At 33.0% G+C, this 27,321-nt stretch overlaps 3 protein-coding genes and 1 pseudogene across 3 annotated transcripts; all 4 read left to right on the top strand.

Moving 5' to 3' along the window:
* The first annotated feature begins 1,173 nt into the window (after nucleotides 1-1,173).
* On the top strand, nucleotides 1,174-4,865 carry LOC142621280 (B3 domain-containing transcription factor VRN1-like). The gene is made up of 3 exons (XM_075794602.1): nucleotides 1,174-1,509; nucleotides 3,910-4,464; nucleotides 4,550-4,865. Exons 1-3 carry the CDS (start codon nucleotides 1,354-1,356, stop codon nucleotides 4,817-4,819), a joined length of 981 nt encoding a protein of 326 aa, XP_075650717.1. The 5' UTR covers nucleotides 1,174-1,353; the 3' UTR covers nucleotides 4,820-4,865.
* A 4,037-nt stretch (nucleotides 4,866-8,902) lies between these two features.
* On the top strand, nucleotides 8,903-12,072 carry LOC142621363 (B3 domain-containing protein At4g01580-like). Its single transcript, XM_075794683.1, has 3 exons — nucleotides 8,903-9,173; nucleotides 11,038-11,490; nucleotides 11,593-12,072. Exons 1-3 carry the CDS (start codon nucleotides 9,045-9,047, stop codon nucleotides 11,857-11,859), a joined length of 849 nt encoding a protein of 282 aa, XP_075650798.1. The 5' UTR covers nucleotides 8,903-9,044; the 3' UTR covers nucleotides 11,860-12,072.
* Nucleotides 12,073-19,640: 7,568 nt separating this feature from the next.
* On the top strand, nucleotides 19,641-20,813 carry LOC142619303 (aspartic proteinase CDR1-like; annotated as a pseudogene).
* A 4,458-nt stretch (nucleotides 20,814-25,271) lies between these two features.
* LOC142618648 (B3 domain-containing transcription factor VRN1-like) lies at nucleotides 25,272-27,191 on the top strand. The gene is made up of 3 exons (XM_075791616.1): nucleotides 25,272-25,400; nucleotides 26,272-26,751; nucleotides 26,843-27,191. The coding sequence occupies exons 1-3, from the start codon at nucleotides 25,272-25,274 to the stop codon at nucleotides 27,098-27,100; spliced, it is 867 nt and encodes a 288-aa protein (XP_075647731.1). The 3' UTR covers nucleotides 27,101-27,191.
* The last annotated feature ends 130 nt before the right edge of the window (nucleotides 27,192-27,321 follow it).

Below are 27,321 nucleotides of genomic sequence, written 5' to 3'. Positions count from 1 at the left end.
TTTTAATCCTCCACTTAATGATACAGACAATTTTAATACAATACCAAAAAGTTAAGGACCAAAATTGACACTTTTAAAATATTAGGGTACATTTTGACTCCTTAGGGTAGGGCAAACATTGGGACCAAAAAGGCAATTTACCTTAGTTTTTTTTTTTTTCTTTTAAAAATTTAGCTTATTTATTATGCAAAGAAAAAAAATCTTAAGTTTAATTATAATCTCCTTCTCAAAAAAAAAAAATATATATATATATATATATATAATCTTGCAAGACTAAGTTTGAGATTCGCTTATTTTGCTAAAACTGAAAAAATTTTGCTTTTTTTGCTGAATGTACTATAGATAAACGTAAAAATCAACTGAAATAGTATATCGTAACCAATGAATAGTACCAAAAGTGTAGTGGTGCCCATGAATAATAGCAAAAATAAGATGAATTGTAAAATATGTTGGCAAAAATAATCTTTACTTTATTTGATGTTTTATATATATAATATGTATATACTTTTTTTTTTCTTTTTCTTTTTATGGAGTATACTCACAATAGTAACTTGTTTTAGCCCAATAAATTTCTAACGTGAACCTGTATCTATACTGACCCAAACCATATGTCATGTCTAAATATAAGGACCAAAATTTTTACTGCTCTCAAAGTTCAAGGGTGATATTTATAAAAATCTCAATATTTTATATGAACTTTTTTAGAATCCGGATACTATAATTTGTTTGTTTCATATTTGGAGAAGACTACTCAAATTTATTGACCCATGTTAATACTAACATTTAATTATTTACTGACTGGAACTCCAATTTCACAAGGATAGAGACTTTTTTGGAAGAGAATTTCTTCAAGTCACTATGGCGATTCAAAGTGACCATTGAAGCCTACTTTTAAATTTTAATCATATTCCCTCCACCCTGGTATAAGGCTTTATTTATAGCAAAATTGAATATACTTCCATGAAACATAAAATTAAAAAAAAAAATACATAAATAAATAATTATTAATAAGCTATTTTTTTTTAAAAAAAAACTTATCGACAATTGAAAAAAAATTTTCAATTTCCCCAATTCTCAATAAAATTTTTCTAAAAACAAAGGTACCTTTATAAATTTTCTCTTTGAAGCCTCAAGGTGAGCTGTCATACATCCACTATATCCATAATCTAATGTGGTAGACCTTAAAAGCATCAATTTGGTGATGGAATGATGTCCACTGTCACTCTGATAAATCAGTCCCAAAGTCTCGAACACTCAAAACTCCATTGGTAATCACATCACAAAGGAAGACACAGTTTCTTCAAGAAATTTTCCACAGTTAAATCAACCACATCTTGATCATACATACTTTTCATGATGGTAGCTAAATCAAAGGCTCACCGGACTAGAATAGTGCCCAACTGGAATTATGATCATCACCAACAGCCTTCAAGTTCTATGACGGCCAGGACATTACCCTCTCACTTCTTCAAGATCATCCTCCCATCCACCATGCAACAAATGAAACTGGTAATTATCACTCACTTACTATATGGTATATATACCTTAATTTTTAAGCCTAGTGAATAGTAATACCCTGGTTTCATAGAAAGACACAGGATTACAAATGAGGAAGCTATCTTTACCAGTGCTGCAATATTGCAATGGCTTGCAAGTTTGGTTTTGAATATTATCGAGCACTTGCATGCACCATTTTAATGATATAAGTTGCTTGGTTCTTGTTTCACTGTTTTTTTTTTTTTTTTGGTACTTAGAAACAGATCGAACGGGTACTTGATTACTTGCTAGTTCTTGGTTTTGATTTCTATCCATTTTTGCCTCAATTAGTTTATCTAGTTATATATTGGAGGGATACGTTAAATGCAAAGTTTTTTTTTTTAGAAGATTAAAAACACTTTGAATATATGAATTTGAAATACATTGATTTTGTTAAAAGACATGGACGAAAAGAGAATATAGTGTTCAAGTATAAATTTTGGCTACCAATAAAAATAATAATTAAAAATGGAGTTAATAAAAGGAGTAGGAAGTTTATTTTCTCACACCATTAAAAAAATTTTAAAAATTGATAAATTTTAGCTAACATTTTGTTGGTGAAAATTGTGTTTCCTATTCAAAATCAGTTGCCCTTGTTTTCTTCCACGATGTATTGATACTGATTCTGCTGTGTTGAGCAGCTTTCTACACCTTTGGAACTGTTATTTTTATTTTTGTTAACATATTTTGTGTCAAAATTTTCTTATAATTAACTTCCCAATACATTGTATTTTGTTATTAGTGGGTCTATTAGTATTTTTTTGTTGATCGGAATTCCTCATGACAACTTTTGAAAATCAGTTAAGGTAGAAATTTCTGTTGACACTCTAGGGATTTTGGGTTAACTAAAATTGCACGAACTTGAGAAAATTCAGTTACGAAATCACTTGCAGTTCTAGCCCTTTACCCATCCTACATATTCATTATTTCCCACGAAATTCAATCCTAATTCCCATTTGAGAGTTGAGAGAAACCTAGCAAAAATTAAGGGCCAACACCTATCCATTCTCTCTAATCTCTCCTTCTCACCATAGCCAAATCCTTGAGAGGAGATTAGATCCTTCACACCTATCACCATATTAGTGTTGTGAGTATTGTTTGGAGCCTTGGTAAATGGTAAATTATTGCTTATTGGAGCTACCACAAATCAGCCATGGAAGCTTGAAGATGCAATCAGTGGTTGGTTGCAAATCTTGTAACTTGAATAGAGAAAAAACTTGAGGAGTCAGTTGCGATCAAAAGCTTGGAAGGAAAGGGTACAAGATTACAACACTAGGCTTGGAGGGTTGTGTTGTCTAATTTGTATTACAAGTATCTATTCTAATGCTGTAGGGAGGTTTTTTTCACCTGCTTCTTGGGTTTTCATTCTATAATAACATATCTAGTGTTATCTTGTAGTATTGTGTCTTTAAATTTCAAGTGGTTTTAGACTCTATATGCTCTAATGTGTTTATCCATGCATATGTTGCTATCCATGCTTAAATCAATTGGTAAACCATGTAAACTTGGTGTTAATTGATAGATTTGTCCTAATTGATTAAGCCATAAATTAAAATTTGGGACCTAAATGAATACCAAGGTTAGATTAGGTATTTCTCAGAAATACTAGGAATTAGGAACAACAATTTTGGTGTTTTTTTAAATAAAAATAAAAATTATTTTTAATGTTTTGTTTCTTGTTCAAAAATGCTTGGAAGCCCTTCTTTCTGTAAAATCTTCAATAATGTAGCTAACCAAATTGCAAAATATTCCACCAGGCAAGACTTAAGTACAATACTTAAGTGTTGTTCCTTCGGTTCCCCTTTTAAGATTTTGCCATTTGGATTTTTCCTCATGGGATAGAAGTGTATTATTAAGTTAAGTAGTCACATGGCTGAATTTTAAAAAGGAAACCTAAGGAATAACACCTAATGTGCTATACTTTAGTTTTGTCCTATTCCACCGGAGCCAAAGTGGTAGGGTGACATTATGTGATGAACCATGAGCCAATAAAATGCATGTTCATCACATGGTTTACAAATCATTGCCTCATTGATGTTCAGAGAATATATCAATCTGAATATATCGATTCTTGTTTCCTCATTTCATCTTATTAGAATCACCATGCTAGTTGGTATTTTGAGATAATTTTTGAATACTTGGAACAAGGATTGGTGATTCTAAAAAAATTAAGCCAATGGGAGAAACAAGAAATCAAATCAAACTTTTTTTTTAAAGTTCAATTGAATTGATTGGTTTGGGTAGCCAAGGTTCATTAATTTTACAATTGTAATTATTAGAGACCATATTTCTACATCTTTGGATCACATGTTTCATTGATATCGTTTTACATTTTAATTTAAAGACAAAATAACTTAATTTGGTGAGCTGCAGATGATCCCTGAAAAGTTTGTGAGGGAATTTGGGAATGAACTATCCACTGTTGCCAAACTCACTGTACCTCATGGTCATGTTTGGCAAGTTGGATTGGAGAAAGCTGACAAGAGCATTTGGTTCCATGATGGTTGGAAGGATTTTGCAAAATACCATTGTATTTGTTATGGTTACTTTCTAGTCTTTCGATATGAAGGAAATTCAAATTTCCATGTTCTTGTATTTGATAAGACTGCCACTGAAATTCAGTATCCACTGAGCAAGAATTGTAATTTGGAAGATCAGGTGGAAATTGTGGAATTAGATGATGCATACATATCAATGCATGACAAGTTGAATGAAAATGAAATTTCTAACTCAGAACAGTTTCCCTCAAAACATGATGAAGTGAAAGAAAAGTTTGCAAAGAAAAAATTTTCTAGCACATCATCAAAAGGGGAACTCATGATGTCCAGAGGAGGAGAGAGAGCAATCCAAGCTGCCAGAACGTTTAAGCCTAAAAATCCTTCTTTCATGGGAATCATACAGCTGTATAATATACGTAACTGTTACATGGTGAGTTGTTATACATAATTTGATTATGAAGTTTACAAATATCGCCTTGAAATATATTTATTCTCAATCTTTCTTTCTTGTGCAGTATGTACCTGCTGGATTTGCTTTCAAGTATCTTCGTCAGAGTCAAATTGCCAAACTGGAGACTTCTGATGGAAGACAATGGCCTGTCAATTGCTATTACAGAGAAACTTCAAGCTCAGCAATGAATATAGGGCGGGGATGGATCGTATTTGCCAGGGAGAATAATTTAGAAGAAGGTGATGTTTGTGTCTTTGAGCTGATCAAGAGGAAGCCTGTTGTGCTTAATGTGTCAATATTTCGTGTAGTTGACTATGCACTACTAGTGAAATAGGCTTCAGAGATGTTTGAACTTTGAAGCGCCTAATTAAGCTTATGAGGTACATTTTTTTTTTTGGGGAGGGGGTTGTTGTGGAGTTTACAAGGTACCTTTATTTCAATGGACTATATTAGTTCTGGTTAGTTTGACGAGTCTTGTTGATACAGCTAGTGAATCAATTTGAAGAAGTTTGTTATTTTACTTTGTTTCCAATTGTATAATTATTGGACCTGGTCTTTTTCTTTTTTTCTGCGAAAGGTTAATTTTATAGATTCTTGGATCACTGTATTGGACTGGCCTGGGCCAGATTGGTCCAGTGGGCCGGGTGTTTGTACAACTCTAGTTGTAAGATCACAAGCTCCACTACCGATCTATATCTATTTTTATATATATTTTATTACTAAAAGCGTGACATTTAATGTTGCTACACTCATATTGAGTCATGTCAATAACTATGTCATTCTCCTTTTTTTTTTTTTTCTAAATTTTTAATTTAATTTTAAAATAGATTTTACCAACTAATAAAACTAAAATCAGCTCTATCTCTACTTTAAAGTCCAATTCTTATATATTTAATTCCACTATAAAGCCCAAGCCCAAGCCCACATCCCCCTTTGTCAAACCTGTTGTTTTTTCACGGTTACAACTTATCCTATTCCCTTTCCTTCTGTTACACGATTCAAATTCCCGTCTCTCACGTTTTGATTCATCGGTTCAGGTTTAGTCCCTTCCTCTTCCCCTTCCCCTTCCGCGCCTTTTGATTCTCATGGTTTCAGCTTCTTGATTATTGACATGTTTTGTCACCAGTTGATTTTTTTTAAGCACATCAGTTTCTTAAAATGTATTTATGTTTTAAAAAAACTGCAAGCAATTCAATCGGCTAACAAAAAAAAAAAGTTCTTCACGACATCAATCTAACTAAACTGCACTAAAATTCTTTATTCTTTCGAAAGGAGGAAGGAAAACTCATTCATCAATGCTTTAAGGCTGGAAACAAACAAACACTATTTTGGGTTGGAGCTCACAAATATTTTGTACAAGATCAAACTAAAGAGGGAAAAAATCCTTTTTCAAGCCAACATAGAAGGAGACAAAAATGCAAAATATGGATTGACAATTGCGCTTTTATGCGAATTAAATGATAAGGGAATACAACTATTATTATTAATTCTAAATCAACCAAATGGAAAACCATTGCCGCAAAACTATCAACAAATCCGACACATTTCGCATCCCAAATAACCAAGCATGCAAGAAAAATAGTGTAGGTCATTAGGATCGTGAATGCTCTTATCCTTATAGAAACAAAGAATTACATGTAACATGTAAAATGTGCTCAATTAACTTAGAAATATACAAATTAGACAACCTAGTATGGTAGAAATTATGTTTCAAAGCTAAAATCTACAATAAAATTTCTTCATTCTATTTTGAATACTAATCTTTAATAATACAAAATTAATTCAAAGGCCAAAACCTTCAATCACCATGAATCCTGCAATATATATATATATATATATATCATTATCATAAAAAAATTATTACGTGCAACGTGCGAGTCCACAACTAGTTTGTTAAAACTTGTGCATAAGAGTGCATTAACAAAAACAATAAATTAAACCATGCACATAAAATGATAAAATTTTGTGTGAATTAGTCAACTATATAGATATAAATTGAGTAGTAAATTTTTTTTTTTTTTTTGGTATTAAAAATGAATCAGTCTATTTCGTAGTAGCTGGCCAGTGGTCCCAACAGGTCACGAAGACTCAACTGGTGGTCAAATATAGTCTATAGATTTAACATAGAAAGGAACAAAAATAGAGACGAAATGTAACATTCTTGGAAAACTGTTCAGATGAATATTAAAACGACAATTGATTACACAAATTACGTGATCCATCTGACATATTATTGTCCTTTTCCTTTGAGTTCTGCTACTGACACGTCACACAAAAAAACTAAGGGAAATGATAACCATCACTGTGTTCTGTTTTACTTAAAAATAAGAAAAAATATTGTTAAAAAAATTACAGAGATTTAAAAAAACACAAAAATTGTCAAAAATTAAAAAAGTTATACAAAAAATTACCCAAAATGTGTTGCTAATGGGCACCTTACAGTGTTTATTAACACAACCCAAAAACTAACATATCTTTGTTTTTTAGTTCATCTGGTGCCACCCACTTGCACCAACTTTTGCACAATTTTATGCACAACTGGCTCATATGGTGAGTTGTAATTGGTAAAGGGGTGATGATGGGTCACTCCTCCACCAACTACAACTAACCACATGAGCGAATTGTGTACAAAGTTATACACTAATTAGTGTCACCAGAATTTTTTCTTTGTTTTTTTACATCACCCAATACTCATTACTCCTCTGGAGCTAGAGATAGAACATTAGAACTCATCTCTCGGTCATTTCGTCTTTTCTACTCTCTCTTCATTCCTTATTTGAGAGAGAGAGAGAGAGATAGAGAGAGAGAGAGAGAGAGAGAGACTATGACTATTGGTGATGTAAAAAAATTAGATAAATAGTCATTGTTCTTTGTTTTTTCTTCACCAACCCCATCCAACCATTTATTATGTTAATTTTATTTTATAGTATTTGAGATATTTTAATTATCAAATATATATATATGATATAATATTTATTAATTTCATAATGATATTACATAAACTTTTTATCTAAGATTAAGATCATATAGTATACTCCATTTTAAAATGGTGTCCACAATTATTGTAGCAATGTGGAACATAAATAATAAATCTATATGGGTCTATAATTTTACCATTCATAAATGGACAAATTATAGCAAAATTGTAAAAATAGTTGCAGACTTACTCTAAAGTCAATCAATCTATTAACGGTCGACTTGCACGGTATAGTAGTCTCAGCACTTTACAGCTATACTCTTATGCCACATGCCAGAAGGCCAGACAGAGTTTAACTAGTAGTGAATGCCACATGCCAAAAGGCCAGACAGAGTTTAACTAGTAGTGATATATAGCATGTAGATATTGCAGAAACAGAGACAGAGATAGGGACGAAATAGAACAAACTGGGGATCTGTACAGTACAGGGGAGTATTAACTCCGATTCCTATTCCTATGTAACATGATGCAGCGCTGACAGCCTTCTCCTTTTTCTTACAAGTTTATCTGCTACTGGCATGTGACACCCAAAAATTCACATATTCTCATTTTTACACCATCAACGACCCAGCACTCATCTAGAGCTATAGAACCGTGAAGTCACACACACTCGTTTTTCTGAGCAATAGATATATACAATAACTAACTGCTCCACTCACTCATTTAATGATCGAGATAATATATATAGAACTCCACTAGCTTATTTACTCAAATCTGATTACATAATAATGAAAGTAATAATAAAAACAAATTTAAGGACACAAAATCTTGGTTTCCGCTTACCCATGGTGCTCCAGTAATGCAAGCTAGTATCAATTATTTTCCACAAACACTTCCAATTAACATATCGTCAATTCAAACTTACTCAGGTATATCTTATAAAAAAAAAAAAAACATAGTTGGCTATTGATGTGCTCAAGTGCTAAGTGTTTAAATAATGGCGTTACACTCTATATCATTAGTAAGGAGAGATATGAACCTGAGTGTTTTTATAAGAAATATCATGAGATATTAATTGAGTTACAGTTCTCTTGAAAATAATTTGAAAGTTAGAATAAGATAGAAGAAGGAGATTTAAATCTAAAATGTATATATTAAAATATGATGATATGATTTTGTAAATATTTTAAAAATTTTACAATTATCTTATATAGTAGATTGTATCTAACTATTTATCACTTGTATAAACGTTACATAGGAGATTTATTTTTTCTTTATAAACACGTCAAAAAGTTGCAAGAAAGGTTGCATGAAATGCTCTAGACCTACAATTATTGAGAACCTGTATCTTTCCCAACAATACTACAATTAATGTGGTTTTGTGTCACCACTCACAGTCACCGGTAAAAAGCAAAAGAGACTTGACAATGACAAGTAATCAAGACACTGTATAGATATCATATATAACATTGCTTCTCAAAAACAAAGATATCATATAACACAATAGAGACATAAAAAGCTGAAGATTTGAGAAAAGATGCACATGTGAATGGAGTCCTTTCTAGTCTACTAGTGCACAACTTATAGATACAATACATCTATCCTCATCCACACCACACATTCATTCACTGAAAAACAAGATATGGCTCCTAAATCAAAGACTCGCCGGAGTAGAGTGGGTCTCAACCGGGACAATCACCGGCCATCTAAGTCTAGACCCTCACACTTCTTCAAAATAATTCTTCCTTCCACCATGCGTGACTTGAAACTGGTAAGTTGATCAAAAATCACTTGCTTTCATTTTGTTTCCCTGTTGTTCTTTGTTGCTATATGTGTCTTCTCTTGTGCTTGTGAAAATGAGTGCCCTGGTTCTTGTTGCTCAATGTTCTCTGGACCTCTGCTTTGTAATGTAAGAAACACATTTGGAAATGAGGTGTCTCCGGTTAGATATATGCTGATAATATGTTTGTTGCTTCAAAATTTATTTGATTATTTATTTTTTCCACTTGCCATGGATTGATACAATTGCTCCTTTGTTGTTAAAAAAAATGAATGGGAAGCATGGTTCTGATTTTAAGTTTTAATTAGTAGAACAACTGATTATGTTATGCTAAATTTTATATAATATAGCTAACCAAAGTTGCCAAACTCTCAAAGCAAGCCGGAGTGGTGGTCAATGATTTTAATATGTTGGAAAAATGATGAAATATGGGCTGGTTAAGAGTTTCTCTAAATCACATGTTTTCCATACAACTGCATCATTGTTGAAATATGTGTTTCTCTCATTTTGATTGATTAGATTACTCTGTAAGTGATTTCATCAGGCAACTTGAGTATTTGATTGGACAAAAAATAAGGACATTTGAACTTAGAAATAGGGCATGAGCCTAAAGATTGATTATTCAAGTTATTGTTATGTTTTATCAACAAAAAAAAAAGCTATTGTTTTGTTAGCATTGCTCCAATGCTCATTAATGTTGAAATTGTGATGATTAGAAGTCATTGATGCAAACCTAGTACAGTTTTCTTGATTTAATTTTCTTGATGTAAACCATGCATATAAGATGATAATGTTTTGTGGATTAGTCAATTATATATATAAATTGAGGAGTATTTTTTATTTTGGTTTTAAAAATGAATCAGTATATTTCGTAGTAGCTGGCCAGTGGTCCAACAGGCCACGAAGACTTAACTGGTAGTCAAATATAGTCTATAGATTTAACATAGACAGGGACAAAAATAGAGACCAAATTGAACATACTTGGAAAACTGTACTATTACAACAACCATTGATTACACAATTACGTGATCCATCTGACATATTTATTGTCCTTTTCTTATGAGTTCTGCTGCTGACACGTGACACCAAAAAAACTCACATATATTCTGCCCAAAAAAAAGAACTGTACAGAGGAGTATTATAACTCCTGTCCCTATTCCTATTCCTACGTAACTATGCACTATTAACATGATACAGCTGACAATCCTGACCTTTTTCTTACAAGTTCTGCTACTACCATGTGACACCAAAAAATTCACATATTTTCTCCTTTATACTACACCACTCATCACTTCTAAAGCTATAGAACCGTTATTAGAACTCACCCACACTCACTTTTACTGAGCAATAATCATGGTACCTAAAGCAAAGAATAACTCACCACCCTCACACTTCTTCAAGATTATCCTCCCCTCCACCATTGAAAACATGAAGCTGGTAGTGTACCTACCCTCCACTAGCTATATCAAAGGGTGTACGTTGAGCTCTTAAAATGGGTTTGCGTGTGTCTGCCCTTTTTTTTTTAAAAAAAAAAAAAAAAGGGTTCTTCGAATTTATTGGATTTTTTTCATCAGATCAACCTTTGTTGTGTTACTGTTCTAATAATCTTTCATCAGATTCACCTTTGTTCTTGTTGTGTTACTGTTTCATCAAATCTCTAATTATAACTTTTCAAGATTTATTTTACTACGTACACTACAAGATTTTTTGAACTTCATAACAACTCCATACTGCATGAACTTTATTCATCTTACAACTTTATTGATTTGCATCCCTTTATCTACCTCATGGAAGCACATGTTTCCTTGATTTCACTTAATGTAATAAGAAATATTTCTTAATTTGATGGTTGCAGAGTATCCCTCCAAAGTTTGTGAAAGATTTTGGGGATGAGATTTCCACTTTAGCTACACTTTCTGTTTCCTGCGGTGGTACTTGGACAGTGGGATTGTTGAAAGCTGAAAAAGACATTTGGTTTTGTGATGGATTGGAGGACTTTTTTGAGTACCATTCTATTTCTGCTGGGCATCTTTTGGTCTTCAGATATGAAGGGCATTCAAATTTTCATGTCATTATATTTGATAAGACAGCCACTGAGACTCAATATCCATCCAGCAAGAATGTTATATTGGAAGAACCTGAGGACGTAGTGGAATTAGATGGGTCAGAGATGTCAAGGCAAGACATACAGCCTCCTAACACTTCTTCAAAAGGAAGAGAGAGAGCATTCCAAGCAGCCAAAATGTCCATGCCTAAAAGTGCTTTCATGACTGTCTTACAACCGTATAATATACGGTTTAAATATGTTGTAAGTCTTGTACATATACACATGATTTCATTATGAAGTTCTTTAAATATGGCCTCGAAAATATATGTGCTTAATTTATTGCAATTGTTCTTTCTTGTGCAGTACGTGCCTAAGGGATTTGCTAACAAGCATGTTGCTTGGAATCAATTTGTCAATCTTCAGACTAGTGGAAAAAAACAATGGCGTGTCCGGTGCTATAGCCATACTAGTACATCTTCAGCCATGAGATTGGGGATGGGATGGGCTGCATTTTCTAGGGACAATTATTTAGAAGAAGGAGATGTTTGTGTCTTCGAGGTGATCAAGACAAGTCCTACTATTCTCATGAGGGTCTCAATATATCGTGTGCAAGACTATGCAGTCAATTAAGCTTCAATTAAGTTCTTACTAGGATAGCTTCAATTTAAAAGTCAGGATTAGTTGGTGATGTTTATGCAGTACCTTTTGTTATATTTAGGGCCTTGGGTTTGTTCACTGAGTTTATTTCTGATGGGCATTGATTTAAGACTTCTTTCTGAGCAATTTAGTGGGTCTTGTTGATGAATTTGTTCATAATATAAAGCGGATCTGGTTTTTTAATTTATAGTAATTCTAAAGGGTTTTTAGATTACCATTATTTTGGACTGGAGTAGCACAATTTTTCTAGTTCATTTTAGAACAGTTTATCTTCATCATTGCGTTGATTCGATTTTTTTTTTTTTAATATAATTCAGTTGCCACAACTAAGTAGGGAATGAATGATTCAAATCTTGGTCTTTTCCATAAATTAAAGAGATAAAACAATGCCAATGTTTCTGATTATTCGTAAACTTTTTTAAGTGCCTTTATTTAAAGACTTGGTTATTGCCACTCTAGACATAAATGAAGCTTTCTGACTATGAAATTTAGAAACATTTCCATCAGGCTGTAAGAGGAATGCAATTAGCATCCTTATTGAAGAAGACTTACTTTCTCAGTATTACAAAGAATTTTTAACAATCTCATGAGTATGTGTTGAAATTATTAATTACTTTCTTGGAAAGTTGGAACCACCTGTACATTTTCTTAATAAATGCGTGATTAAATAACCAATGAGGAATCGACACGTGAATATATACATAATTAGTCGGTTGGGCCAGCTGAAATTTTATCAAACCCCTAACTGGATCGATTTCAATCGACCCAACTAGACGAAATCATCTGTCACCCTTGGGGTAAGTTCATAAGAGCATCTACACCAGATCAGCTATAGTCTTCTAAATTAGAAAAAATTACAAATTTTACACATTTTGAGCAAAAAAACACCCACATCAGTGAGTGTAAAAATGTGCAAAGATGTTCAAATTTATCCATGTGCTACAGTAACTGTGTATTTATACACGGTTACTGTTCATGTGTAAAAAAAAATTTATTCTTTTTTTCTCTCTGCTCTATCAAACTTCTTCTCTTCCCACCATTTTTAACAACCCAGCGCGCCAGAATAAAAAGGAAGAAGAACATAACCACCCAACCACCAAACACCGCAACCTAGCACAGAGAATTGACCCAAAATCAATAGAAATTCACCAAGACCACAACCCATCCAGACCCATGATATTCCAATCACAAACTCAACCAAAAACAAAGAAAAATCAAACCAAAAATCAATCTAAACCCAAAATCAAACCTCCAATGGAAAACTCAACAACTTAGAACCAAAAATCAAACTTTCAAAAAAAAACCCATCAACCCAAACCCAAACTCAAATCAAGGCCGCTATCATCACTTCCATGGAGAGCTTGCTGCTTTCTTGGCTCGTGGAGAGCTTGCTGCGGCCATTAGAGAAGGGAGAAACAAGTGCTGAGCTACGACAAAGGAAAATATCAACAAAAAAAAAAAAAAAAAAGAGAAGAGACCGAGGGAGAGGAAGTGGCAGAGAAAGGATGTGGCTTAGAAAGGATGTGGGTGTGACTTTGTGAGAAAAAAAAGGATAAATAAAAGAGAGGGTCAGATGTTTAGTGGTTGGGGTTAAAAGTGAGGAGAAAAGGAAGATTCAAGGAAGTTTCCTTAATTGTAAATATATATAAATATAATTTAATTATAAAAGAATTGTGATAGTGATTTTTTTTTTCAAACAAAGCATAATTTTATTTGAAATTTTATTGATGGCAAAATGATGGTCGAAAACACTGATCTATCGGCTGTTGCTAAAGCCACTATTTTGGTGGTCTGGCCACCAGTGCTGGCGGCATGGTGGGTGAAGACACCGATCTAGTGGCGGTCGCCAGAAACACTATTTTAGAGGTTTGACTATCAAACCTTCACCACAAGCAGCTCCATTGGTCGAGCCACCAATATTGGTAGTTTACTTAAAATTTAAGTTTAAATTAAAAAAGTATAACCATTAGGAAAAATAATAAAAAAATTGATGAAGAATGAATATTTTATTGAAATATCTTGTAAAATAGATAAATTGATGTGAGTGTTTTGTAAAAGTGATAGTGTAAAATAGAAAAAGTAGGTTTTTTGTGTAAAATAGACGGAATCTTTTAAAAAAACTGATGTGGTTGCTCTAAAACTGAGTTTTTGAAGTTTGAAGTTGAACACCCCAAATCATAAGATTAAAAGTTCCACTATTAATTTATTGCAATTTCGACTTAACAAACTGCATTTACAAAAACAATATATTACATATTGATAGGATATAATCATATTTAGTGTGTTTTACTCAACACCATACTTAGAAAAATTATTAATACAAATTAGCCACAAGCCCACGCAATATGTGGGACAGTTATATTTTTAGTGCTGATATATATATTTTAGTAAAAGGTTGGCGTTTCTTCCAACCACACAACAAAGTCAGCAACACAAAGAGTTTCCTTCAAGTGGAATTGTTTTCATATTAACTATTTTGAGTGTTTGTATGAAAAAATATATGATTGTTTTTGTTAGAGAATAGAATTGACAAAAATTTATTTATAAAAGAATTTATGCCATGGTATGTTGAATAATTTATACATTGCAAGATGAGCTTCACATGTCAATAGAAAAAAGTAAAGCTTATGAGATGTTCGAGATATATTAGTCTAATAAGATAGGCCCAACTCAATCCTACTTTGTGTGCAAGACAAGTCTCCTACTAGAACTAGAAATCTATTAACCAAAAAACCAAAATTGTTTAATTCACTCAGCAACTAAACTACTAATATTAGCTAAGGGAGGGAAAAGATAATATAAAGAAAGATAATACAACAAATCATTAAATTAAATTATTAAAAATGATAATAACACTTTTTTCATCTATCTTTTTTAATAAATTCAAATTTAGAATAGGTATTCTCAGCCAAAACTTGTTTTATTTCTCATAAGTGCACCGAAATGAACCAAATTGGACTGAATTGATTATAGTGAACTGAAATAGACCAAAATAGACTGAAGTGGACCAAAATGGACAAAAATAGACCAAAGTAGACTAAAATGGACTGAATCATCAGCCACATCACCATTTTCCGTATTAATTTGTTCCTCTAATCTTTTTTTATAAAATTATGTTTCCATTGAACCAAAGAGACCAACTTTATAAATCCTAAAACACAACCAAAATTAGATTTGGATAGATATTGTGCCAATGACAAAAGCAAATAACTTTACAACCAGCAAAATCTACACACCAATTCCTAATTTTATTCAATGTGTTATATATGCAAAGGCCCACATGCAAGAAATCCTCTTGAAATTTCCCTAGATAGCATATGCATATGCATATGTTTTAGGAGTGCAGGCTGCATATATAATCTCACTAAATTAGATGTTTGTAGGCAGAAGAAGAATCACAGCCTAAATTTTCACCTTAAAACAACAATCAGAGCAAGCTTGCATTTTGAAGCAAAAGTAATTGCTAATTTCTTCCTTATCTATTACAAAAGATTAAAAAAAAAAATTAAAAGTTCTTTAACTTAAAATTTAACTTTCATTTCATTTCTTAACCAGCAGAAAACAGAACCATTAGGTTTAGCCCTTTTCACCAGGCACTTCCAAAAAACCACAACACAAGCTCTCCTAGAACAATGCATATCATAGAACAATACATTTAAAATTTGATAGAAATTTGAAATTCATTCCCTTTTTTTTGACAAAATACAAGATAGAAATTTGATTTGCTTGATATACATGATTCAATGATTTAACCATACATCAACAATTCAACCCACCAACACAAAAAAGCGTTAAAAAAAAAAAATCAAACCCACAAAACAAAAAAAGAATTTAACAAAATGGATTACCTAAAGTTTCATGAGCTTCTAAAGATTGTGGGTGAAGTATAGGTAGCGGGGTTTAGTGAGGTAGAGTGGCCGGAGTGTTTGGGTGAGTGTGTGGATTTAGGGGGAAGAATTGAGGAAGACGAATTTCCTTGTGGAGGACAACGAATGAGAGTGTAGAGGAATTGAGAGACTGGCATTGAGAGTGTCTCTGTGGTGAATGTGAACGTTTGAGAGTGGAAAGTGAATGTGAATGTTTGAGAATGGAGAGTGAATGATAGCGTGAGAGTGTGAGTGAAGAATTTTGTTTTTTATGAAATCGAGCCTCTAAAGGTCGAGTTCCACATAGATAAATTAGCCACGTCATACATCAGAACACGGAACTCAAGCCTCAGAGAGCCGAGTTCTAGGTGGACTCCACGTGGAAAAAAGCCAAATCAGAACATGGAAATCGAGCCTTTGAAGCTCAAGTTCTTAGGGGTAAATTGAGTTTCTGAAACTCGAGATGCTAGTTTAGTATATAGTTTCAAAACTTTGCTAACTAACTATATAGTCAAGGGATTGGTGTTGGATGGAAAGTTTGGCCATAGGATTTAATGAGTTATGATTCTATGTACTAAGGTGTATTGATTTTTCTGTAAAATGATGACGTGGCTTTCATTCATTGGGTGGCGTAAAACACTTCTTTTACGCTCGCTCTGGACAGAAGTTAAACTCAATCTAAATCTGGTTCTAGAAGAGTTATGCTGGTGCTACAACTTGTGCCATAACTTGCCCACGTGACGAGTTGTGAGTGATGATAAAAGATGTCCCCACATGGACCCTACATCATCCTTCCACCACTTATAACTCGCCATGTGGGTGAGTTGTGGCACAAGTGCCCACAAGTTGTGGCACCGGCATAACTCATTATAGAACGACATCACAGTATGTAGCTAATTTCCACACACACTATCTAGACCATAATGAATTGACCAAGTTTCTGATGTGTTATTATTGGTGTTTACTAGGTGTAAAGAGTAACCTCTTAACCAAGTCTCTTCCCAATACCTGGTGAGACCAAGCCCCTGATTACCAACTACACTTTCCATCTATTTTGAGTTTAATGCATGGGGATTGGGGAGCTGTCCAAAATATATAGCAGTTCACATACACTGGTGCTCATCCTATTTTTAGAAATTAAAAAATGGAATTCATTAGCTAGGTTTATCATTTTATGTATGCACCTCGAAGGAAATGAGATTTTTTGATAGAATATTAATTAATGCATTCCTAGATAATCATGACTGGCAAATAGTATAGGCTACCAAGGCACCCCTTAGGTTGTATGTATTGTGTTTTTTGGTTGGACTTTGGATTTGAGATTATCTTAAAATCATTCTGACAAGGATAATTGAAAGAACTATATATGTCGATAAGTAGAACGACATTTAAGTGACTTATATGCTTAGCTCATCGCAAAGATAGTTTAATGAAAGTTTCATGCTGGTCACATTTTTTATCTAGAAGAATGGGTAAAGATGAGGTTCCTAGTCAAGAAGCGGTCATGTGTGCATTTCAATACATATATTTTAAATTATTTGGAGCAACAAATGTCAAATCCAATTCTAACATTTGGTAGAGGTTTTTGAAGGATGAAATTAGTATAAAACAAATGTACTTGTTGCCTTGACAAAACAAATTCCATCCACAAATGGTCAGATTTGGATTTGCTGGCGTTTCCAACAATCACTTAATATGATAACAAAGTTTTTTAATTGAGTGTCTTGTTCCACTAATGGACCAATAAATCGATGTCTTAGAGGACCACTAAGCAACCAATTATTCAGTAATTTGCTATTTAGTAATATTGCTTTAATCTGTACTGATTGCTTCAAGATCCTAGGTTTATAGTTGCATGGAAGGCTGTGTTAGCCACGTTAGCGCTACAGCTCAAAATGATTAATAACATCCTTTCTAGTTAAGGTTCTTTGAAATCTCTTATAAACTCAAAATCCACCTAATAAACACCTCATGCAGGATCAGCAGGACACTGTACACAACAACATATCTATCTCAGCATACCCATCTTGTGGGATAATAACATGCATGCGATTTAGGTGCATATCTAGCATGCGGAACAACACTGTTATGGATATCTCTTAAAAAAATGGATATCTTAAAAAAGTGCAATATTGGAGGGTTTATAATTCAATTTGCTTTTGATAATTTGTAGAGAGTCGAGGATGCTCACTTTGGTCTTCTTAGATCTTATTAATAAGCAAGTAGGCAACATTCTTGCTAAACTCAACATATATATTTTGGTGCTTAAGGTGAAAATTAGGCACATAAGAACCGCAAAATCAAAAAGTTTCAGCTTAATTGAGTTAGAGGTACTTCTATCCAAAATGTTAAGAACATCAGGTGTAGGACTATAGTAAACTTGAACATTGAGCGTCTCTAAATTGGCGTGCATATTCATCTTTGTATCTATAAATATGTTAACATATGTATTTATTCTAAAGTTTGTTCATTGGTACTAAGGTGCTAGTATGTCGACACCATGAATGTGATAGAACCTTCTTCTTAAGAAAGAACATTTTCTATTGAAATAAAACTTAATGTGTAAATTTATAGTCTCAAGGCACCCAGTTGAACCACAATTGTGTACCCACTTTTTAGCAAATAAAAAAAGGCAACAACATTTAGTAGCAATTTATTAAACTCGAGTACATATTTCATTTTTCCTTTGGCCAATATAATTTTTTTGTGTGTGTGCACTCGTTGAATATATAAATTTCAATTTGGAGCATAAATCCATAACAGGATGTATGATTCTCTCTCTCTCTCTCTCTCTCTCTCTCTCTCTCTTGCACACGCACAAAGGATGCATGATTTTGTTAATATACCTGCCACATACTGTTGAAGTAATTTTGGTTACAACCAATTCTAATCTCAAAATCACAATGGGTATATATACAAAGAAATGGTTTTATGTGATGATTTCTTTGGTATTAATTTCGTAATATTCAGATTTTCATTATATATTTTAAGAATCACAAAAGTTATACAGTTGTTATAAATTACCTCAAAATTCCAAATCTTTTTTTCATTTTTTTGGGGGTGGGGAGGGACAGGGAAAGCCCCCTAGAGCCAAAGAATGGCTGTGTCCCTAACTCTAAGATTCGGACACCAGATCTTATTAGAGAGGCATGATAGTTCTCCCTCTAATATAATGAGATTAAGAAATCAACTTTTTAGATTTAAGTGAAGTTGAGCAACAAGTATGACTCATTAAGCCTTATATGTATTTTTCCTATTCATTTAATCTTGTTTAGCACAAGAGAACTCTTATTTATTTTTCATCTCTATGGTAGAGTAATTGGATGAGCATTAAAGAAAGCGGTCACAGAATTTTTAGTACAAGTTTAATTTCATATCATGTTTTGGGAATGCCTTTAGGCTAAGTTGCATCCTACTATTTAGAAAATCTTGTCTTTGCCTTAAAAAAGAAAAGAAATGCATTTCCTTATAAATAGTAAAGCCAAACAAAAAAATAAATCCTATTTTCATAAATAAATAATAAAAAAAGAGGCGCATTTGCCATGAAAAAACGAGGGGCCTAGCTAACCAAATTTATTCTTAAATAAGGTTTTTTGTTTGGACAAATTAAATTAGGATTGATGACTTATTCTTCAACAAAACAAGAGATATGTTATGATATATTGGTATTATTGCATTCATTACAATATTTGTTTTAAATTTTGTTAACAGAAGCAAGTTATGGTGGTTATTAAAATTTCCAGTTTATAGTAGTACATTTGATGCCATTCAATTAATGGTGCAATCAAGTCATCATTAGGCTGGACATGGAAAGTTCGGTTTAATTGTGTATATAAAAACCTTTCGTATAGCCAGTATTGTTTTATCGTGTGACTCTCCCCAAATTCAATGGCAAGCAGTGTCATATTTCATCCATGCTTCCTTCTCTCATCTTATCTTATAGGTCTTTTGGTTACAGCTCATAATGTCCCCCAAGCACAATTAACACCACACAACGTTCAGCATCTCATGAAGGTCTCAATTGGCACTCCACCAGTAGAAATCTATGGCATTGCCGATACAGGTAGTGACCTTGTGTGGACACCATGTGTACCTTGTAATGACAACTGCTTCAAACAGATTCATCCCTTGTTCGATCCTAAAAAGTCCTCCACATATAGTGAAATTTCTTATCATTCAGAAAAATGTCAAGTATTGGATGGAGGTCATTGTTCTCCTCAAAATATTTGCATTTACAGCTATGGATATTCAAGTGGTTTAGCCCAAGGTGTTCTGGCCAACGAAAAAGCCACCATCACTTCTACCTCTAGGCAAGCGGTTTCCTTTGACATTGCTTTTGGATGTGGACACAACAATACCCTCCATTCTGATGTCCAAGCAACTATTGGGTTAGGATCAGGGCCTTTGTCCTTTGTTTCACAAATCAGTGGCAAGAGGTTTTCTTATTGTTTGTTGCCATATGGTATTGAATATACTGATCCTAGTGTTACAAGCAAGATAAGTTTTGGTAATGGCAGTGAAGTTGTGGGTGATGGTGTGGTTTCAACACCATTTGTAGCTGGAGATCAATAATTTGTGACACTAGAAGGAATTAGTGTTGGAGACACATATGTGTCCTTTAACTCTTCAGGTAAGGCTTCTAAGGGCAACGTGTGTATCGATTCAAGATCACCAATGTTTGCTTTGCCACCATATTTTTATAATCGCTTAGAAGTGGAAGTGAAGAAGCAGATTTCAATTGATCCCATTAAGGATGACCCTAATTTGGGGACACGGCTTTGCTATAGAACTAAAATTACTAATGAAAATGGACCAATATTGACTATCCATTTTGAAGGTGCAGATGTGGAGTTAAAGCCTATACAAACTTTCAATCAACCGCTTAAAAAATATGAATATTACTACTTTGGAATTATAAATACTGCAAATACAGAATTGGCATATATGGGCAACCATTACCAAGGAATATATGGCAACTATGTTCAAGCAAATTTTTTGATTGGGTTTGACTTTGAAACAAGGATGGTCTCCTTCAAGCCGGCTGATTGCACCAAACTGTAGAGTTTGGCAATTTCATGTAACCAATACGATCAATGAAAGATATATACCTATTCATACTTTATATATAAACAATAATTAATGAACTTAAGTGCGTGCTTGCAATTCCAGTATTTGTGAATCACATGCCTTCACTTGTCTAGAATGTGATCTCAATCTTCATCTTCTCTGTGGTCCCATGCTATATACCATTAAACACAAAGATCATATTATAAATCTCCTCTTTCTTACAAATTTACCTGTTGAGGAGAAAGTGGAAGACGAGACAGATGAATTCTATTATCATGCTTGTGAGGAAGAAAGAGATCCACTATTCCCCATTTATTACTGTGCTGAACGTCATTTTGTTGTTGAATTTAAATGCGTTCTCCCTCAAGTAGGTAAATATAAACCGATAAAATTTAAATTGTTTAGATTTGGAAGTTAGGGCCTTTTAATCCGGAACTTGAGCTGATCCTTAATTTATAATTTTTTTTAACCTTTTAGTAAGTGTTTGGATCCCACGTTTCACACGGTATCCAAGTTTGAATTTTTTTTTTTGGAAAAGCGCGTTTCAGTGGCTTTATGTCACCGGTGGGTCCCGTGCACTGTTCACAAGACCCACAAACCTCTTTTTTTCAACAACTTTTTCATTAAAATTGGGTCTCATGACACTATTCACACATTTAAAAATTATTTTGCTACAATGTTTTCAGCTTTCAGCAAAATAAGCGATATCCAAACACACCCTTAAAATAAAAAATAGGCACTAGAGGAGATGCGGTTCTAACATAAAGATATACTACAAATTCAAATATAACTTAAATCAAAACCATGGTAATGTTTAAGAGAAGGTGGAACATAAAGAGGGAGCTAAAAATCAAAACCATGGTAATTATTTTCTCCTACAGACAGATAATAGTTATTAAGGATTATTTAAGTATTGTTGTTAAGTTTTCAATGTTGTGAAAATACGTGTTTGAATGTTATAATAATATGTGTCAGAAGTGTTATTGTTGTTTAAATACTAAAAACTATTTTTTAAACAAAATAACGAAACAGCCCCTAAGTTATTACCATAACCGAATGTGTGATTCTCTTCATCGATGTAACTACGCATATGTGATGAAATATCTCTCTTTTTTGAAACAATTTTGGTTACACAAATATGTTAGAAAATTGCTTGATGCGCAAAAAGTTTAGCAGAAGCTCCACATGATTTTTTTGTTGTTGGTGCGGAAGAGTGGGCTCAGCCCAATAAGTGAGGGGCTTGGGCTTTACACAAATCCAAAATGCATACTCCTAGATTGCTGTTGGCATACTATAGCAGACACCTCCATTTCAAATGAAAGTGTCAAACCTTAGTAGTCATGCCTATGTATGAAACTCTACTTTCTATTTTAGTCATTGGTTTGACAGAGGATATAAAATTATTTCTTTGATATATAATAAAATGTTTCCCCATGGTAAAAGAAGTAAATAAATAAGAGGTCATTTTTTACCAGATTAAAATTTAAATATGAGGAAGTTTTACATATGACCTTTTAGTTAAAATTTATTAACTAAGACTCAAATTTTAAGGGAACATATTTTTTTAGAAGAGAATTCTTTTACCTAAGATTTTAACATATATTTTTCACTTTACGATGATTGTTTTTTATTATTAGAATAATATATCAATCCGTTTTTTTGTATAGGCAGAATTCGAATCTTAGATTTTTAATTCAAAAAAAAAAAAGTAAATTTTACCAATTAAGTGAAGTGAAATCTACAAATACATGTATGTGTGCGTCCATTTAACTGTGATTATTCTTTTTTTTTTCTTTTTTTTTGACATATAGGCAGCCTTTTGTTTTTTGCCGCGGGTCCTTAATGAATTTGGGCTTTCTTCAAGCCCACATCCCATAGCAAAACCCAGAATGGCCAGCACAACTCCTGAATGTAACACGTGCTCCGGCATTAATATTGGAATTATCTGTCGCTAAAAGGACATGGTCACACGGCCTCGTTTTTCTTATTTGCATCTGTGTAGTCCGTGTATATATTCAACTATTCAAGGATTATTAGTTTTTTTTTTTTTTTTTTCTAAATAGGATTATAAGTTAGTTATCTAAATAATCGTGTTCATCATTTATAATAATTAAACAATCATGTAATTAAAAATACATATAATTGATTAGTGAATAATCAGTCACATATTACTTTTAAAAAAATAAATAAATTTTGCTGAGAACTTTAAAAAAAAAAATAGTCACAATTAGGACGGGATATGACATTAATTCCTTTGAAATAATGAGAAAAACTTTATCCATTTTATACAATAACTTGAAAGCTTGTTTAAAATTTGTATTTGTTAAGTTGTTTTTGTTAGCTTAATTATGTGCCAAATTTACTTGTGATTGAATAGATGTACATACTTGAGCCTAGTGATTGGTGCTGTGAAGAGCGTTAATTTTGCTCCCGCAAAATGCATGTTGTACTTGTGAAGTCTATGTGGCAAAAAAAACGAAGCAGCCTTTCCGAATCGTGATGATGAAATCGTGGGCAATTCATGAGAAGTTTTGCTACCAAGAGTTTGTTGAAGACAGAACAACTATTTTATTCTTATTCTTTGGGCCGCTCAATTTCAATCCATATCTCATATACCACTTCCCATTGAGAGATCTACACAAGCACTTGTCATTTTCTCCCTTCTTCTTCCCTCTCACTATTGACATATCAATGAGAGGAGATTGTATCCATCATTATCAAAACCATTCTTAAGTGTTTAGGAGTTTATTGGAGCTTGGAATTATTTGGACCAATACCAAAAATCCAAGGATACTTGGTGGTTTGTGGTTGGCTGCTCAACATGCATTTTTTAGAGAATAGTTGAAGAAAGAACTCGACAAAGTTAGTTGATAGAAGCAACCTAGAGAGCTTGAGTACTAGGGTAGCTTTAGGCTTCAAGAGCTTATTGTGTATCTTGTACTACAACTATTTACTAGTGGAAGTTTCGATGTCGCTACCATGTAGAGGTTTTTTGGCCCGATTTTCAGGTTTTTATCTTTGATAACACATCATAGGGTTTGCATTCTTTTCTACTATTTATATTACTTTATTTTGCTCTAGTGGTTTAATGAATATCCAAGCAATATGGAATTGGTTAATCATTTGCATTTGACATTGAAGGTAGTTTAACTTTAAAAGTGATTAAACAATAAAATTTGAAATTTGAGTTCTAAATACATACCTAGGGTCTTAGGCATATATTTCAGTATTACACTGCATTTGGACCTAAATAAATATTAATAAACTAATAATAATAATAAAAGACATGTGTGAACTGTGAATGGGATATTTGTGGAAATTAAAATTTATTTTTTGTAGCTATTTTAATATCAACTGTTTATATATTTTCTTGAGAGACATGAAAACTGAAATAAAATTATAATGTAATATTAGGTCAAAATAGCTAAATACCACTGTTTTTTTTAAATATTTTGTAGTCTACCACTATTTCTGAAATATGTCAGAATCTACCATTAATTTGGAACTTAAGTTTTCCATGGTACTCGAGTTCTATGGACAAATTTTGAAATTTTTTTATGTAATTCAAGTTTCAAGAACTCGAATTCTATAAAAAATAGCACAGCAAATTTGAAGGCTATTTTTTCAAAGAACTCGAGTTTCTAGAACTCAAGTTACACGGCAAACAAACTTGAGTTTCAAAAAAGTGAAAAATTATTAAATATTTCACAAACAATGGTAGATCTAAACATAATTTCCCAAACAGTGGTACATAGCCATTTTGACCCGTAAATATTAGGCATAATTTTATTTTTTTAACAGTTGTTGTAAAAGCTATGATTAAAAGCACTAATTGCAATAATTCATTTTAATAATTATGTAAAAGGTTGAAAAAGAAAAAAACTGAATTGATATTAGGCGTTTGTGTTTAATTTTATTTATTTTTTAAATGAGTGAGGTTGAGATACTATAAATTCTACTACATTAATTTTACCTATTTATAAATAAAAAAATCATTCAAATATTTATATATTGTATTATTAAAAATAATTTGATAATTATAGCAGAAGAAGATGTGAGATTTCAATCCAGAACCTCTTCGTTGTGAAAATAGAAGATGATATGAATTTGTAAACATTTTTTAGTCAACATTTCGTGGTTTTCTTTGTAAAGTCTTATATCTATTTCGTACCTACTGATATATCAACTGGTCTGGTTCAACAGGGATTGAGATCCTGCATGCATCTTCCCAACACTACTGCACTTGCGTATTCTTCTGTCACCACCAAAAAAGCACTGGAGACTTGACAAATGACAAGTAGCTAGTCAAGTAGGCATCATATACAGAGACAGAACACAAAAAACTGAAGTCTACTACTAGTGTACTACTTATAGATACAATACATAATCCAAACCACACTCTGAGACTCATCCAAACCACACTGACCAACCATTCTTTCACAGAAAATTCATATGGCTCCTAAAGCAAGGGCTCGCCGGAGTAGAGTGGGGCCCAACTGGGACAATCACCGGCCGTCGAGGTCTAGACCCTCGCACTTCTTCAAGATAATACTTCCTTCCACCATGCGTGACATGAAATTGGTAATGTACTACATTAATTACTATGTTGGTTTGTTTTCTTTTCTTTTGGCTAAGTTGATCACAAATCATTTGCTTTGTTTTGTTTCCCTGTTGTTCTTTGTTGCTGTATGATTCTTATCTTGTGCTTGTGAAAATGAGTACCCTGGTTCTTGTTGGTCACTATCCTCTGCTATGTAAAGTAAGAAACATGTTTGGAAATGAACTGTCTCTGGTTCTTCTCACAAAAAAAAAAAGTCTCCGGGTTAGATATGCTGATAATATGTTTGTTGCTTCAAAATATATTTAATAATTTATTTTTTCCTCTTGCAATGGATTGATACAATTGCTCCTTTGTTGTTAAGAACAAATGAATGGGAAGCATAGTTCTGATTTTAATTTTTAATTAGTATAACAATTGATTGTGCTATGCTAAATTTTCTATAATATAGCTAAACAATGTTGCCGAACTCTCAAAGCAAGCCAGAGTGGTGGTCAATGATTTTAAGATGTTGGGAAAATGCTGAAACATGGGCTGGCTAAGAATTTCTCTCAATCACTGTTTTCCATACAACTGCATCTTGTTGAAATGTGCTTCAGTCATTTTGATTGATTAGATTACCCTGTAAGTGATTTCATCAGGAAATTTGAGCATTTGATTGGACAAAAAACGAGGACATTTGGTAAATTTAGAAATAGGGTAAAAGCCTAAAGCCTGACGTTCAAGTTATTGTTTTGTGTAGCATTGCTCCAAAGCTCACTAATTTTGCAATGCAATGCAATTCAAGCAATTGTGATGATCAGAAGCCATTGATGTAAACCTTGGAAGCACAGTTTTCTTGATTTAATTCTACATTGGAATTACGAAAAATGTAACTAAATTCTGTTCCTGCAGAAGCTCCCTGAAAAGTTTGTAAGGGAATATGGGGATAAACTTTCCAGTGTTGCTACACTCACTGTTCCTAATGGTAGCATTTGGCAAGTGAGGTTGGAGAAGGCTAACAACAATATTTGGTTTCATGGCGGTTGGCGGGATTTTGTAGATTATCATTCTATCAATTATGGGTACTTCTTAGTCTTCAAATACAAAGGGAACTCAAAATTCCATGTTCTAGTGTTTGATATGACTGCTACTGAGATTGAGTATCCATCTAATGGGGATAAGAAAAGGCAGGGCAATTTGAATGAAATTGAAATGTCTACTTCATATCAAATAGAATTGATTAATATAGAAAACTCTCCCATGTCTTCAACAAGAGGATCTGTGTTACCTGGAGGAAGAGAAAGGGCATTGCAAGCAGCCAGAATGTTCAAGCCAAAAAATCCTTCTTACATCCGCATCATTCAGGCATATAATATAAAATTATCTTATGTGGTGAGCCTTTATTGTATATATGATTAGCTCTTGAAGTATTTTAAAAGTCACCTTCCAATATTCTTATTTACAATTCTACTTTCTTGTGCAGTATGTCACCACCGAATTCGCAAAAAAGTATGTTCAACGGAAAAATTTTGTCAAGCTTCAGGCTTCTAGTGGAAAACGGTGGCCCTGCCAGTTCCGTTACAGAGATGGTTCATCTACACCTATGACAATCGGCAAGGGATGGAAATCATTTGTTACAGACAATGGTATAAAGGCAGGGGATGTATGTGTCTTTGAGTTGATCAACAGGATGAATGTTGTGCTGAAGGTTTCAATATTTCGCATGGCTGAATATGCATGACAAGTAAATCAACCCTCAAACTTGGACAACTTGCCTAAACTTGTGGTAGGTGATTTTGACGTGAAACTTAACATGGTACCTATTTTCTTTTTGGGATTTTGATAACTAGTAGGGCTATCTACCTTAATGCCAAGACCTTTTGGTAAGTTTGTCCATTGACTAGATCTTGTTGAAAAAGTTTGTAATACCAAACTAATGTTACTTATGCTTAAGCTGTTTTG

Source organism: Castanea sativa, chromosome 12 (genome assembly GCF_040712315.1).
Source record: "Castanea sativa cultivar Marrone di Chiusa Pesio chromosome 12, ASM4071231v1".
Classification (NCBI taxonomy): Eukaryota; Viridiplantae; Streptophyta; class Magnoliopsida; order Fagales; family Fagaceae; genus Castanea; species Castanea sativa.
The sequence above is the reverse complement of the archived record's forward strand: the minus strand, read 5'-3'. Positions and strand labels throughout refer to the sequence as shown.